The 14,432-nt window shown below is 44.2% G+C and overlaps 1 protein-coding gene across 1 annotated transcript in view; it reads left to right on the top strand.

Moving 5' to 3' along the window:
• Positions 1–14,432, top strand: part of LOC146839285 (uncharacterized) — a 161,394-nt gene that overhangs the window by 129,146 nt on the left and 17,816 nt on the right. Inside the window, exons 4-5 of the mRNA XM_085650762.1 lie at positions 223–436; positions 12,692–13,584. Coding sequence (XP_085506888.1) covers positions 223–436; positions 12,692–13,584 — 1,107 coding nt within the window. The remainder of the gene's footprint in view (positions 1–222; positions 437–12,691; positions 13,585–14,432) is intronic.

The raw sequence follows: 14,432 nt of genomic DNA, 5'->3' as shown, positions 1-14,432 counted from the left end.
GGGTGCTCCACGTGATCTGAAGTTTCGAGAGCGAAATCCTCTTCCTCTTTGTGGGTAGAATTCAGGAGTACTAGAGGGTTGTGAGCCTCTTCCGCCGTATCCTCTGTATCTGGAGTAGGGCCTGCGATTAAAGCGGCCGGAAGAAAGGCCCCTTCTTCCGGCCCTGCCAAAAAGATTGTTGGTGTTGAAAACCTTCTTCATGTTTTGATGTGCTTTGTCCAGGGCAGTAAATGTGGAAACATATTTGCCGAGTGTCTTGATAAGATCTTCACCAAAAAGAAGTCCTTTAGGATTGGTAGAGGGCTCTTTGATAGCCAGATCGCTCAATTTTGGAGAAATTTTAGTAAGGACTACTCTTCTCCTTTCCGAATTGAGGCCAGCGTTGGCGTTGCCCAAAAGAATCAAAGCTCTCTGACTCAGACCTCTAATTACATCAGTATTGAGGGGAGTTCCATTTAAATGGCTATGTTCTGCTGTATCAATGATCCTAGCTAGTGGGCCTAGGATATCGAGGACACGGTCTTGGCAAGTCTTTAGTGACCTCTCCATACCTTTCCTCGGGTCTCTCCCGAGTTTAAAGAGATATTTAATAAGTTCAGGATCAAGGTTTGGGGTTTGGCATACTTTCTCATCTATGGAAGGTCTTGAGCATTCGGCTCTTAGGAGATTTCTAGTATCTCTCTCAAGAGGGTACCTTAACCATTTTTTAATAAATTTGCTGACATGTTCATGGGGAAACCACTCCGAGCTCCTAGGGTGTTTTAGATTCAATGGTGAGAACATTTCTTCACCTAGAGGGTCAATGATATTATCATTAGAAGAAGAAGAGGGAAGCTCACTTTCACATGGATGAGAATCGAATTCATGATCGTCTTCATCCAGATCTAGGACGTATTCATCTGGTACGTCCGAGGCATTGTCATCAAAAACATTGTCTTCGAATTGAAGATCGATATCATGAGCACTTCGATAATTTGTGCCGCTAGGGACACCCAGATAGTTTGTGCCGCTGAGGACACCATTAAAAGTTGTGCCGCTAAGGACACCCGTATTGTTTGAGGTGCGGAGACCTCCCGTGAAACTTGAGGTGCTAGGACCTCCCGTGCTCCTGGGGGTTGTATAAATGATATTCTTAGTTGTTTTAAGTCTTTTCCCCCTGATTTCGTTGAGATCTTCGTTACATGAGGTATGTTGGTTTTCGATAAAATCATCTTGGTCAGAAGGAAGTGATCTTTTAGAAGTCACAACCTTGGATAAAGTCTCCAACATACAGGATCTCATTTCATTATGAATTAGATTTTTAAATGCCTCGTTATCCATGTTAGGTATTGGGGCGCTGGCCTCATCTGATTCAATGTCAGACATATTTAAATAAATTAATTACTCTGACTTTTTTAAAAAAAAAATTTAATTATAAATATTCATAAAAGTATGATGCTCCCTCTTATCTTTCCTCTTCTTTTTATTTTTTATTTTTATTTTTGGAGTGGTCTAATAAAATATATAAATATATAAATTTCAAATTAAATCACTATAGAGATATATCACCCTGAGAATAGATACCTATGCTAACTTCGATTTAGTAAAATTTTATAATTGTAGAAATCCAGAAGAGTATATATATATATTGCAATGGCTTCTTTGTGAGAGAGGTAAAAAGCGGAGAGAATCAGCTGATCGCCGGTCGAGCAACTGTCAGATTGCTCGAGCGGACGATTCAGCGGTCTCCGTGGTGTAGTGGGGAAGAAAGCACCTTGGCAACACGGGAGCGCTGCGCGCTCATTGCCAAGGTGCACTCATCTAATCTCCCAAATACTGGAGGGCGAAGGTATAGGAAAGTCGCGACGAACGCGATGGAAGCGGGAGAGTACCGCCTTTCAAAAATTATGAAGCGGAGACAGAGGTAAGGGGGGAGAGTCGTGAGTGGAAGACACGGCTCTCCCCCCCCAGTTTGTACAGTAGGGGACGGAGCGAGTCACCAGGGAATTAAAAGTGGAGCGCGAAGCGCCTCGGGGTGGGTAAACGGGAAACGAAAGTCGATCTCCGTAAATTGGAGATGGACTGAGGTAGTGGGAGGGGGGGGGGGGGTTTATGCCCAAAACAAGCGCAAAAGGTCAGTGACGAGAGGTTCAAGGATAAATAGGAGAAGCCCAACAGTATAAGAAAGCTGAAAATACAAAATTTAAACAAAGATATACAATGTTAAACAAGGATATACAATGTTAGATAAGGAGTAAAATAAGTAAACTTATCTGCTTGGAGCCGCATTTAAAAGAGGCTGATTGTTGTGGTCTCATGCCTTTTGTCTTATGTTAACGTTCTATTCTGGAACTTGTTCTTTATGATGTATGCGGCTGCTTGGTGATGCATTAAAAGTAATATGCATAATGTAGCCTCCGGTCTTGTAATGAATTTCAGGGTACAGAGAAAGAAACCACGCTTGTAAGAGAGAGCAGGTCTGAGCCCGTAGAAATCTGAAGCGTTCAAAATAATTTTTCTGAGAAAAAAAAGATGCAAAGCGTTGAAATGGGCAGTGCCTATTTTGTGGTAGGAAACAATACTTTGTGAAAGAGTGTCCATTAAGCCAAAAGGTGAAATCATTGGAAGTGACAGAGAGACAGTCGTCATACACAGTGCTGATGTTCTGACAGAAATCTAAGCACCTTTTGTTTTTTTTTGCAGAGTTTTATATAGCGCAAACTTGACCCGAATCCAATCAGGTATCAGAGCGCTTTACATAGCACCAGTTATGTTCCACGATGACACACATTCATATATATTTTTTTGGTGTTAGGCACGGGGAGATTAAGTGATTGGCCCAGAATCACAGGATGTTCAGCGTCGTTACCGAGACTCGAACCCAGTTCCCCAGGTCCGAGGTCGAGCTCCCTAGCCGTTAGGCCAACTCCTCTCCCACCTTGATGCAGGCTGAAGGGGCCCCCTCTGGGAAGTCCCTTCTCTTTGTCCAGGTAGAGCACAGGACATCGAGGCACACTCGTTTATCTCTCGATTCTTCAGTCCGCTGTCATGATTTGTACTATGATAGATTCAGGGGCTCCTGCTCATTTCTTTGATTTACTGACATTGAAGCGTTTGTCCATACCGGCAGTGACGAAAGAAACTTCTGAACTAATAACTGCTGTTGATGGTATGGAATTACCTTCAGGATCTGTGGCTGGGCATACTGTCACAGAGACTCTTTAGTGCATGGCTGAAGAAGAAAAACACAATCTGTGCACCTGCTTCAATGTCACTGCTTCCCCTCAGTATGGATTTATTTTAAGAATGCTACTGGTAATCCCCCACAACCCTAGTATAGATTGGCAGTCTAAAACAACAACCCTAGTGTTGGACTTGGCCCTTTTTGCAGGGTCATCCCTGAACTTTTTGCCATCCTCCTATATTTTTTCTGACCTGTTGTTGGCTGGTTTATGACTCTGGGCACTTTACCACTGCTGATCAGTGCTAAAGTGCATATGCTCTCCCTATTGTAAATGGATGTATGAATTTGTGATTCCATGATTGGTTGGTTTGGTTTACCTGTCAGACCCTAGTACAGTGCACCAGGAGTGCCCAGGGCTTGTAAATCCAAATGCTGCTGGTGGGCTTGCAGCACTGGTTGTGCCACCCACAGAAGCAGCCTGTAAAAGTGTGTCTAAGGTCTGCCATTGCAGAGCCTGCGTGCAGTCTGGTACTGTCATGCTGACTGGGCAAGTGCACCCACGTGCCAGTCCCTAAACCTTCCCTTTTCTTCATATCAGACACCCCTATGGTAGGCCCAAGGGCAGGGTGCATTGTAAGGATAAGGTAGGACATGCCCTGGTGTGTGTGGCATGTACTAATAGTGAATTACAGCCATTTTCGTTTTTCACTATTGCAAGGCTACCCTGTTCTCCATAGGCCAGAATGGGAAGTTTGGTTATTACATCTTATAATCCTAACTGACTCAGGGAACATGGTAGAAATTCGAATTTAGTATGCCTGAACTCAGAATGATGAAATACACCTTTTAGTGAAGTTGGTTTTAACATCTTGTGTTTGAAAATGCCCCTTTTAGAAAGTAGGCATTTTCTTGTCTAACCATCCAAACCTGCCTCTGCTAGGCTGTGTATTCCCTGTCTGGAGTTTGAGTGACAGGGCTGGGGAATTCCAGGAGACAGAGTGAGGTGTCCCAGTGGTGAATAGAGAGATCTGCATCTAGATGGGAGGGAGGAGTTGCACCTGGGACCTGAATAGGGCTGTGCCTTCCCTCCACAATGCTGGCTCCACCTCCTGTGGTGCATCTGATGTCTCTGCCCTGCACTCTGAAAGGAAAAAAGGAGTCAGGTAAACAAAGTGCTCCAGGATTGACCAGAACCGGTTTGAACAAGGCAAATCAATCAATCAATCATTGTACTTATAAAGCGCGCTACTTATTAAAACATAAATAAAATGCATTGTCATTTGCAATGCCAATAGCTTAAACTCGCGTAAATGCGAGACCTATTGCATTGCAAATGCTTGTTTCTTTATGCTGTGGACTTTGTTTACAAGTTGTTTCCAGGACTCAAGTGTCCTGCAAGGGACAACAGCTGCCCGTGTTGATTAAGAGAGAGCCCCTGAACAAGGCAGAAAGGACACGGATATCTTATAAGCGAACCTTCCTCTATGTGTGCTTATCTTCTTGTCTTTCAACACTCACATACATTTCAAGTCACTACAGAACAAGGATATTGTGTTCCAAACAGATCCATGGTCCTTGCGACCCCTTTTATGTCCAATGTTTTTCCTTGACCAGCCTGTAAGCAGCAGACCTTCCTTGGTATGAGGGTCTCTTGGTTCCTCGTAACAAGAGCTCCTCCTGGGATCATATGTGTTGTAATAAAAACTCTTCGCTACTTGGAGCTTCTAATTGTGAGACAGGGCTTTCTGTCCATACATAGAACACTGTGCATTCAACTCCTGTCTTTGATTCCTTGTATGTGAGATCAGGTTAACAACACTACTATTTGTACTAATTTTGATATCAGCCTAGCATATTCAGTGCTCAGGAGGGATGGGTTCAAGCGGAGAATAGAGTTTAAATGTGTTACGTTTGTTTGAATACGGCGTGATGCTGTTTGCGTCTTATGGTGCCCCTAGATTTTTAAGTATTTTTTTTTAATGTGTTTTACTTGACTTCCTTGACCAGTTTCACATTATATAAATTGGTGATAGGTTCATTCATCTGATGCACGTGGCTGCATTAACACCTATCAGAGGTTTTGTCTCCCTTACATAAAACATATATTTTGCAAGCTCACTAAGTCTGGTTTCCACATGACCGATGTAGAGTTTCTTGAGGGAGTTCTGACGCCATCTGGCATGAAAAAGACGATGGAAAAGTGCAAATTTGTCAAATCTAAAAACTGCTGTTTGGGATACGTTGACATCTACGGATGATTTATTGACCATGTCTCATGTCATTGCACCGATTACAAGCATTCTTAGAGAAAAGCACCTTTATTTTGGTCTGCAGAAAAGGCATTTCACCGTTTAAAGCCAGCCTTGAGTTGATCTTGTCATCCCATCCCAACCCTCCCTTTCATAGCTGAAGCAGACACTTGAGACATCGATTTATAAGCAATATTATCGGAGCGGAATGAGACACATGGTCAGTTGCACCCTGTTGCTTATATATCTCGAACACTAAATTCTGTTGAAATAAGTTATCCCATATTTACCGTATTTGGTGGAGAAACAAGTGGACCCAGTAACTTACAAATGAGGCTCCCACCTCAAAGGGCATATGTCCGGTGTTTGACACGTCACTACTAAAACACACTCAGTTTAGTCATCGGAATCGACGCGTGCCCAGAATAATTCAAGGACAACCAGAGTGTGAAGTTAAAAAAGGTTTTGGACTGTCAGAAGGGATATGAACCAAAGAATGATGGGAAACTGCATCAGCTTTGTTTGCTTAAAGTCTGGGAAAAAGGTTTCAAAGTCAACACCCGAGCAAACCTAGTACAAGAAAGAGATTTAGAGGCAGGAGTAGCGTCATTATGTCCTATCAGAGGACTCCTGACTTATGCGCCAAAGGATAAAATCACACAATAACTCATCAAGTGGCTGATCTCCACCGTCAAATGCAATCTACTGAAAAATATCAGGAACACATTTTCACACTGCAATGTGCTATTAGGACTTCAAGTCCCAGAATCCTTAGTAGATTGACCATTGTGGGAAGCTCCCTGAGTAAAAGACCCATCCGGTTTTTAGGTCTCGCCTGAACCAGCGCATGCTCTGCTCTGGCGAAACATTTAGTGAGTGGGTTTTCAAAAGTGCGACTGGGTGGCATAGAGTGTGCGGTTACGCGCACAATGACGAGTAGAGGCGCCATCTGGCTTTCCTCTTGTCATGGTGTGCGCACACCACTCGCCACAGCTGCTTTCACTTTTCCCGGTGTGCGCGCGTGCACCACTTGTGTCCTTTTTAGGTCTCGGCTGGCGTGGGCTGCGCACATGCGCAGTCTCGCTGGCGAGATCGAATGTTTTGGGGTATTTTCTGTAAGGGGCTTTAAGCCCCGCCCCTCTTTCCCATTGGTCGGCATCACCGTTTATGCTAAATGGTGGCCAGCCATTGGGAAAGAGCTCTTTGTGACGTTCACTTTTGGCTTTTTGAGCCGTCCCACTTGGACTGGCTCCTCTGCCTGCAGTGCATCGCAAAAGGTTTCTTATCTTTGTGGGGTCATATGTTTAAAACATATGGCCCCATAAAGACAAGAGATCGGCTGCAGGCGGTCCTCCCCTCACTTTCAGGACCGCGCTTGTTTTAATTAAAGATTCTGACGTTTCCTATTTCCATTGAAGGCACGGTGCCAGCGGTGCTGCTCGTCACACTTTCAGCCAGTAAACTTGTATAAACCCCCAAAGTCGTTGTCGAGCAAGGAAGGAACAAACAGCCTGTATCGCAAGCTCTTTTCTGGCAATTCTGACACTGGAGGAAGGACTGAAAAAAACTCCATAATTAATGACTTGCTATCCGTTTACAAGAGCAGCAGGGGTCCGGCGAAACTGGACTCTTTCAATACGGGCGTGAGCCAGGCCAGGTCTGTAACTAAACTCCAGCGGCCGAGCGGAGGGAAGATGCCATGAAAACGGTGGCAAGACCGAGGAGGCCGCGCTGTGACCAGGTCACTCAACCTGCTCTCATCAGAAAGACGGTTAACACAACAATGCACAGAATATGCTGCAAGGCCCCCTTTTCATATGGAGTGTACATTCTTTTCTGGAACCATACAAAAAAACTTCTAAACAACTATACACGGCATTGCAAGCCATGGAGTATCGCGGGAGTGTGGGGAAAGAAGCAGTTTGGAGCAGGTGACCCTCCTGTTGCATGCCGTGCCACCCGAGCTGGCCTGACACAATGAGAGCCGTGGGCGAAACAAAATTTGGCAGCCCCTCCCTCTCGTCCTCTCAATAGTCCAATAGTCCAAGTATTGAAAGTCTGAGGAACAGGAGAAAGGACCCCGAGCCATCCAAATACTTCAGTAACAAACACTTTTACCAAATAGAGTGGGGCCGACACTATACACACACCCCAGGAGAGTGGGGCTTTGCAAGGGACAGTAACGGGGTTCTTGGGACTTTTGAGCAGTGCGTACGGTACGGAGGGTGTCGGCATTTGTGCCGTGCATATCAGCCCACGAGTGACAATATAAACCGCACCCACGCAAGCACAGACCAAGATACCCTGTGTAGCTGGTGCAGGCGCCGCTGAACTACGCGCCATTAAGTCCTGTAACTCCGTCAATGTCCACGCCCCAGCGAGGTCCGCGTTTCAGTTGCCCGTGTTTCCAAAAAACTACGATCTAGCCTCTCTGTGCGTAAAAGGCCTCGAGTTGGCTCCATTTGAAACATGCAGAAAGATTAGATGCCGCCTGGGCACAGTGCTCTGGTTTACCATAACGAGGTGTGGTTGGGTCCATCGCTCTGGAGTTTGTTCTGCTCGGTTAGAGTTTGTTGGGTTAGTCACGGAGAAAATTCGGAGATGGTAAACTCTGGCTCGGGTTAGGCTCTGATCATCAGTGATGGACTGATGTGCATGTGTTTCTGTCGAATTTAGATGCACGCAGACCCAACAGCAAGACAGGCGACTTCTGGCTGCTAAAATGCGCACTTTCAGATCCCCTATAGAGAACTATCTATATACATTATATAAAACATATTATACAATATCATGTCGGCTTAATGATTTCAAACAATTGAATAGTCTGAATACATATTACTGCCAGTAAGATTGCTAGTGGAGCTCTTGATCACAAGTATTTATAATGTGTAAACCTTCGTTCACGGACCGTGGAGCGCTGGAAGGGATGCGGAGTTAAGAACATACAGTCAGAAGCCTGCCCTCAACGTGTCAGCCATGTTTTACAAACTCCAGCTTCAGTGGACCTGGGGTCAACAGACACCCCGGGTCAGCCATGCAAGGTGGTCTGTAACCACCAGAAGGGGACGGATCCTGCCGCAGTGGCATGGGTGGGGCCGCTGCTGTCTGCAGGAATAGACGTCGAGGCGCTTTATGCGGCACAGTCACCACAGCACTCACCCGTGCTGTTTGAGAGAGGTGGAGAGCACCTGGGGTCAGCCATGCAAGGTGGTCTGTAACCAGCAGAAGGAGACGGATCCTGCCGCAGTGGCACGGTTGGGGCGTTGCTGTCTGCAGGAATAGACGTCGAGGCGCTTTATGCGGCACAGTCACCGCAGCACTCACCTGTGCTGTTTGAGAGAGGTAGAGTGCACCCGGGGTCAGCCATGCAAGGTGGTCTGTAACCAGCAGAAGGGGATGGATCCTGCCGCAGTGGCATGGGTGGGGCGCTGCTGGCTGCAGGAATAGACGTCGAGGCGCTTTATGCGGCACATTCACCACAGCACTCACACGTGCTGTTTGAGAGAGGTGGAGTGCACCTGGGGTCAGCCATGCAAGGTGGTCTCTAACCAGCAGATGGGGACGGATCCTGCCGCAGTGGCACGGGTGGGGCCGCTGCTGTCTGCAGGAATAGACGTCGAGGCGCTTTATGCGGCTCAGTCACCACAGCACTCACCCGTGCTGTTTGAGAGAGGTGGAGTGCACCCGAGCAGTGGAGAAACAGAGGTAGGGACTCGACTTGTACCTCGGTGACATTCCTGTGTCTGCCGATTGCACAGCTAACCTGTCCCCACCATCCTCAGACTGCGGTCCACCCGATCACTGCTAGCCATGCCACCCTTAGGGCCGCTCTCTGGGACATCACCTTACAAATCCTCACCGGAAATCCAGAGAGCCCCCTAGAAGGACACCCCTGCACAGCGCAGTCAACAGACCCCAAAAAAAGCACTCGGACCATGTTCTGGAGGAGGTTTAACTAGTTCAGCCCCGTCGAGTTACACTGTCCCTGTCTGTGATGCGCCTGGCCTCCTCTTAGGACACACCATCACTGCTCAAACCTCGTACAAGTCTAAAGAAACTTGAAAGCCACACGCTATTATATTTTCTATACTGTGCCCTCTCCCATACATCAGAAGGATGCTGCAAGCTACAGAGAAACACGACTGAAGGCCGAGTCCCTTTAACAAGGTGAATAAACTCCGCCCTGGTTTGCTGTACAGCCTTTTTAGGAACTTAATGGGTGTTTTATTTCTTAAAACTCATGGGTAGAGAAAAGCTCTTACACTCCTCCCGGGTCAGGTCTCTGGTCTCTTGCGTTTCCCATCAGATCTTCGGGGTTCACATAATGTACAATAAATTAGGGATTCCTACTATAAAAATAAACACAAAAAACCCAAGTAATTTCTCGCAAATAAATGCTTGTATCCAGTGTACAGTTACCCTGTACACAAACTGCGTCTGTGTCTTGGAATGTGTGGGTTACTGGCACACAGATCACTGTTCCCATAACCAGCGAAGGACTGGGGTTCAGAGCTGACAGCATCCAAGAAAGGAGTTTGACAAGCTGCTCATATTTTGAATTCTTTTAGTGGCAGTCAAGCTGTCTGCCCATGAAGCTGCGTTTCTGTGTGTCTGCTGCTTCTGGCAGGAATTGTGATTACACAACTCAAGGTTGTAGGTTCTTTCAGCAGAGCAGTGACGTCACAACCAGACTGTAGCAAACATATTATCGACAGGTTTTCATGACAGGTTTCATGTGTCCTACAAATATAGAACATTTCTAATGAAAGTTACATCTCACGAGTACAGTCAGGGAAAGACCATGCTCTGCTGAGCCACTGTCATTGGTAAACTATAATGCAGACACCAGAGGAGGAGCTAGGGGAAGTAAAAAGGCAACCAACCGGTTCTATTGGAAGACAATTGTCAATTCTCACTTAAGTTAGTTTTGTCATTGAATGTTGGGGGGTAGTATTCTGTGTTCTCATTTGTCTGGAGCCGGGTGACATCATATATGAAGTTGTGAACTTGTCCTGTTCGGGTAACAGATGTGTCTGTCTGTCTATCTATCTATCTATCTATCTATCTATCTATCTATCTATCTATCTATCTATCTATCTATCTATCTATCTATCTATCTATATATCTATCTATCATTCTATCTATCTCTCTGTCTGTCTGTCTGTCTGTCTGTCTGTCTTGTTGGGTGCTCACAATGCATCATTTTCTGTTCATATGAAGTGGCACAAAAGGCATTTTTGGAGAAAAAACCTGTGTTTCAGGGCTGGTCATGGAGGGAGATTCAAGGAGTTTTGAAAGTTCACATGCCTACTGCTTCCCCATGACTGCTGACTCAGTCCAACAACAATTGGTTTTCCACGTAAAGTCAAGTCTGTGTCATGGTGAGAGGGGTGTGCCTGTCTGGGGGTTGCAGTTTGGTAGTGATCCCTGGTTCTTGGTTTTGTAAAGAGCTATGTCATACCTTTTGATTACTTCAAAGACACTACTAGTTATTTCTCCATCTGCAGACATTTCTAAAACACATGTAATAAAATGTTGCTGTTTGTGTGGAACTGCCCCCCAGCTGGTATGGGGCCTGCTCTTGAGATAGCAAGAGTCCTTGTGTTATGTTATGCTTGTCATGCAATCCATCATCTCCGTGCTGCTCAGTCTGCGTGCCTGTGAGGTAGATAGAATTTTGGTTAGAATGTAGGAATGCATGTTTTGAGTGTCTGGCGGTTCGAGCGTGAGCAGCTGAGCCACAGGACGGAGTTGTCCGATGGGGCATTTATGATCGTACAACTTGAACAATAAACTCAATTAACCATATCATCTGCTTCGGACTCTTTCTACATACTGAACAAGTGACTACAAAAGTGGCGACGATCGAACTCGGCGTGCAGAACCGACATATAAGGATTAAATGATTTCTTAACGAAGGTACGTGGAAATATTAAGCCATCTTTGTATATTCTCAGAGGCGTATATCGAGCCTCAGTACTCTGATGCATTCCGCGATCCTGTAATTTTGTTTGTGCCCCATCGGGAATGATCACATTCCAAAAGAAGACTAGTCTAATTAGTGAAGACTTATAATTTTTTTTTCTGTGAGCATTACCAAACTAGGATCTGACCACTTTCTACCCCTATATGGTGAGATATTTACTAGAGCGCCAGGCTAAAGGACTTCCCCCTCCCAGGGTGAGAATGGATCACCTCCAATTTGCTGAGAATGTTGGGAAGGGCTTTCTGAAATAAAAACAAGCATTTGCCATTGCCTCGCAATCCTGTTTCGATGCAACAGCAATCCTGATTTTGCAGTGTTTCATTGTGTTGAAACGTACGAAAAATTTTAAAATAATTACCTTATGGTAGTTTAGAACGTGGTCCGCGATCATCACAGAACTCACAGCAATGTTCTAAGAAAATCGCGCAGCTTGTGGGTACAAGACGCGTGCAACAGGAAGCTGTCAGGAGGACGTCACACGTCATCGCGTTGTGGTGTCATCCGTATCCTAGCAACCAGAGACGGTTTACGAGGAAACATCACGGACACCGCTTAGCAAGTATTTCGTGTACACGCTCTAAATTACAAATACTTTTCCAAGCCTGCAACTGCATTTTTAACTGTTTGCAACCCATGTTTACTAAGTAGTGCATTCTAACGGAGGCTTCTATTAATCGATTGAGACAACGGTGACTACATTAATTGTTTTAACTTATTTTTTTGTGTACTCATCACAACTTTATTCAACAGTTTCTTTATCTCAAGATTTGAACACCAGAGACAACGGTGACTACATTAATTGTTTTAACTTATTCTTTTGTGTACTCATCACAACTTTATTCAACAGTTTCTTTATCTCAAGATTTGAACACCAGAGACAACGGTGACTACATTAATTGTTTTAACTCAAGATTTGAAAACCACAGTATTTTCTTTCTTGTGTAGCCATCCAGTCGACAACGGTGCCTACTTTTATTATATTAATTCATTATTTTGTTCATAAACTTTTACATGAACAGTAACTTGCAAAAATCTCAGAGGTCGGTGACCGTTTGTTATTTTAATTGTTACATTTTTTTTTACATTATTGTGTGTTCCTTAATACCTCCTGCTACAACATATTATTGTGTGCAATCTGCAACCATGGAAACAAACTCTGTACTAGCTCCACCTAAGGTTTGCATTCCATGTCTTGGGAAGACTGGCAAGAATCATTTGAAACTTATCTTGAAGCAATTGGTGGCGAGACATTTTTAGCCTCACGTAAATTGGCCCTTTTAAAACATAATCTAGGTGTTGAGGTAAGGAAAGTTTTAAAAACCCCACCCAAACCCGTAAAAGTTAACTCATCAACCAGTAATGTTGTACTTGGTGAAGAGGGGGGTAATTCCACTGACAAAGAAATTGTTTTTGACAGTTCCAAAGCAGAATTCTATGTCACCGATGAATATTTAGATGCATTAAGAGCATTAGAGGAGAATTATGGAAAGAAAACTAGCATTGTTGTCGAAAGACACAAATTCTTTTCAAGGGCGCAGTTAACGGGAGAAACTGTCGAACAGTATGTTGCAGTCTTAAGAACTCTTGCTGCAACATGCAAGTTTAATGATTTACATGAAGAAATCATTAGGGATCAGTTTATAAATAGGACTAACAATCCAAAAATCCAAGAAAGATTATTAGATCTCAATTACCCTTCGTTACAGAAAACCATCAGTGTAGCTAGAAGAATTGAAAACACTTCACGATATGTGAAAGAGTTAAAATGTGAGAATTCCAACAACCCAAGCGATGTAAGTCTTGTAGATAACCGCACATCAAGAACCATAGCTATTGTACCAAAAGATGACACTAATGCCTTTAGATCCAGACCTAAGTTTAAGTCGAGCAATGAAAAGCACAATGAATATCGCACTCATCCTAGCAAGGCTAAGACGCAATTTTCAACTCACAAACGCTTTTGTTTCAGATGCGGTAGCAACAGTCACACTGCTGATAATCCACGTTGCCCTGCCATCAATGTCACTTGCTTTAAGTGCAAAAAGACTGGTCATTTTTCTAAAATGTGCAAAACTGGTGATCGTGAATTTTGCAAGCGTTCTGTAAATGTTGTTAATGATAGTAATGAATTACCTCTGAGTGATAGCGACAGTGAAATTGAAGTATTGGTTATTTGGGACAATGAGGTAAATGAGGTGTTAGGCACATATCAACCACCCAAATGCGTATTGTCTATTAACCAAGTAAATGTTTCCATGTGGGCTGATTCATGTTTGCCTTTCACTATTATAGACAAACATATGTGGTTGTCCATTGGTAAAAGCAATCTCTTGCCATCGGATGTAGAACCTGTAGGGTATTGTGGAAACAAACTTCCTGTCTCAGGAAATTTGGTGGCAACATATCGTACAAAAGTAGAAATGCTCAAGCTAATATTTATGTAGTTGACAAAGGTAGAGCTTTGTTGGGATGGAAAGAACAGAAAAGTTTAGGAATGATTCTCGATCCCAATCATCCCACTCAAGTGCTACTAACAGATGACTCCTACACCTCGGATTGGAGCGTGAAATATCCCGAGTTGTTCAAGACAAAACTTGGTTGTTTAAATAAATTTGAACATCGCATCATATTAAAGTCAGATGCTCTTCCAGTAGTACACAAAGTCCGCAATGTCCCTTTGGTTTTAAGACCACAATTAAAGCTAGAACTTAACAGGTTATGTGAGGAGAACATAATTGAACATATTGAGTCATCGGATTGGCTTAGTCCGGTGGTTTTGGCACGCAAACCCAATGGAAAATTGCGTATGTGCGTAGACCTAAGAGACTTGAATAAAAATATATGGATAGACCGTCACCCTCTTCCACGCATCAACGAAATGATAGCTTGTGTCAAGAATGCCAAATATTTTTCTTCTATTGACCTGTCTAATTCATACCACCAGATAAAATTACACCCCACCTCGCGTCATCTCACATCATTTATCACCCCTGAGGGTGCATTTCAATTTCTTAGAAAGCCGTTTGGTTTGGCT

Source organism: Triturus cristatus, chromosome 4_1 (genome assembly GCF_964204655.1).
Source record: "Triturus cristatus chromosome 4_1, aTriCri1.1, whole genome shotgun sequence".
Classification (NCBI taxonomy): Eukaryota; Metazoa; Chordata; class Amphibia; order Caudata; family Salamandridae; genus Triturus; species Triturus cristatus.
This window is presented reverse-complemented; position numbering and strand designations above follow the sequence as displayed.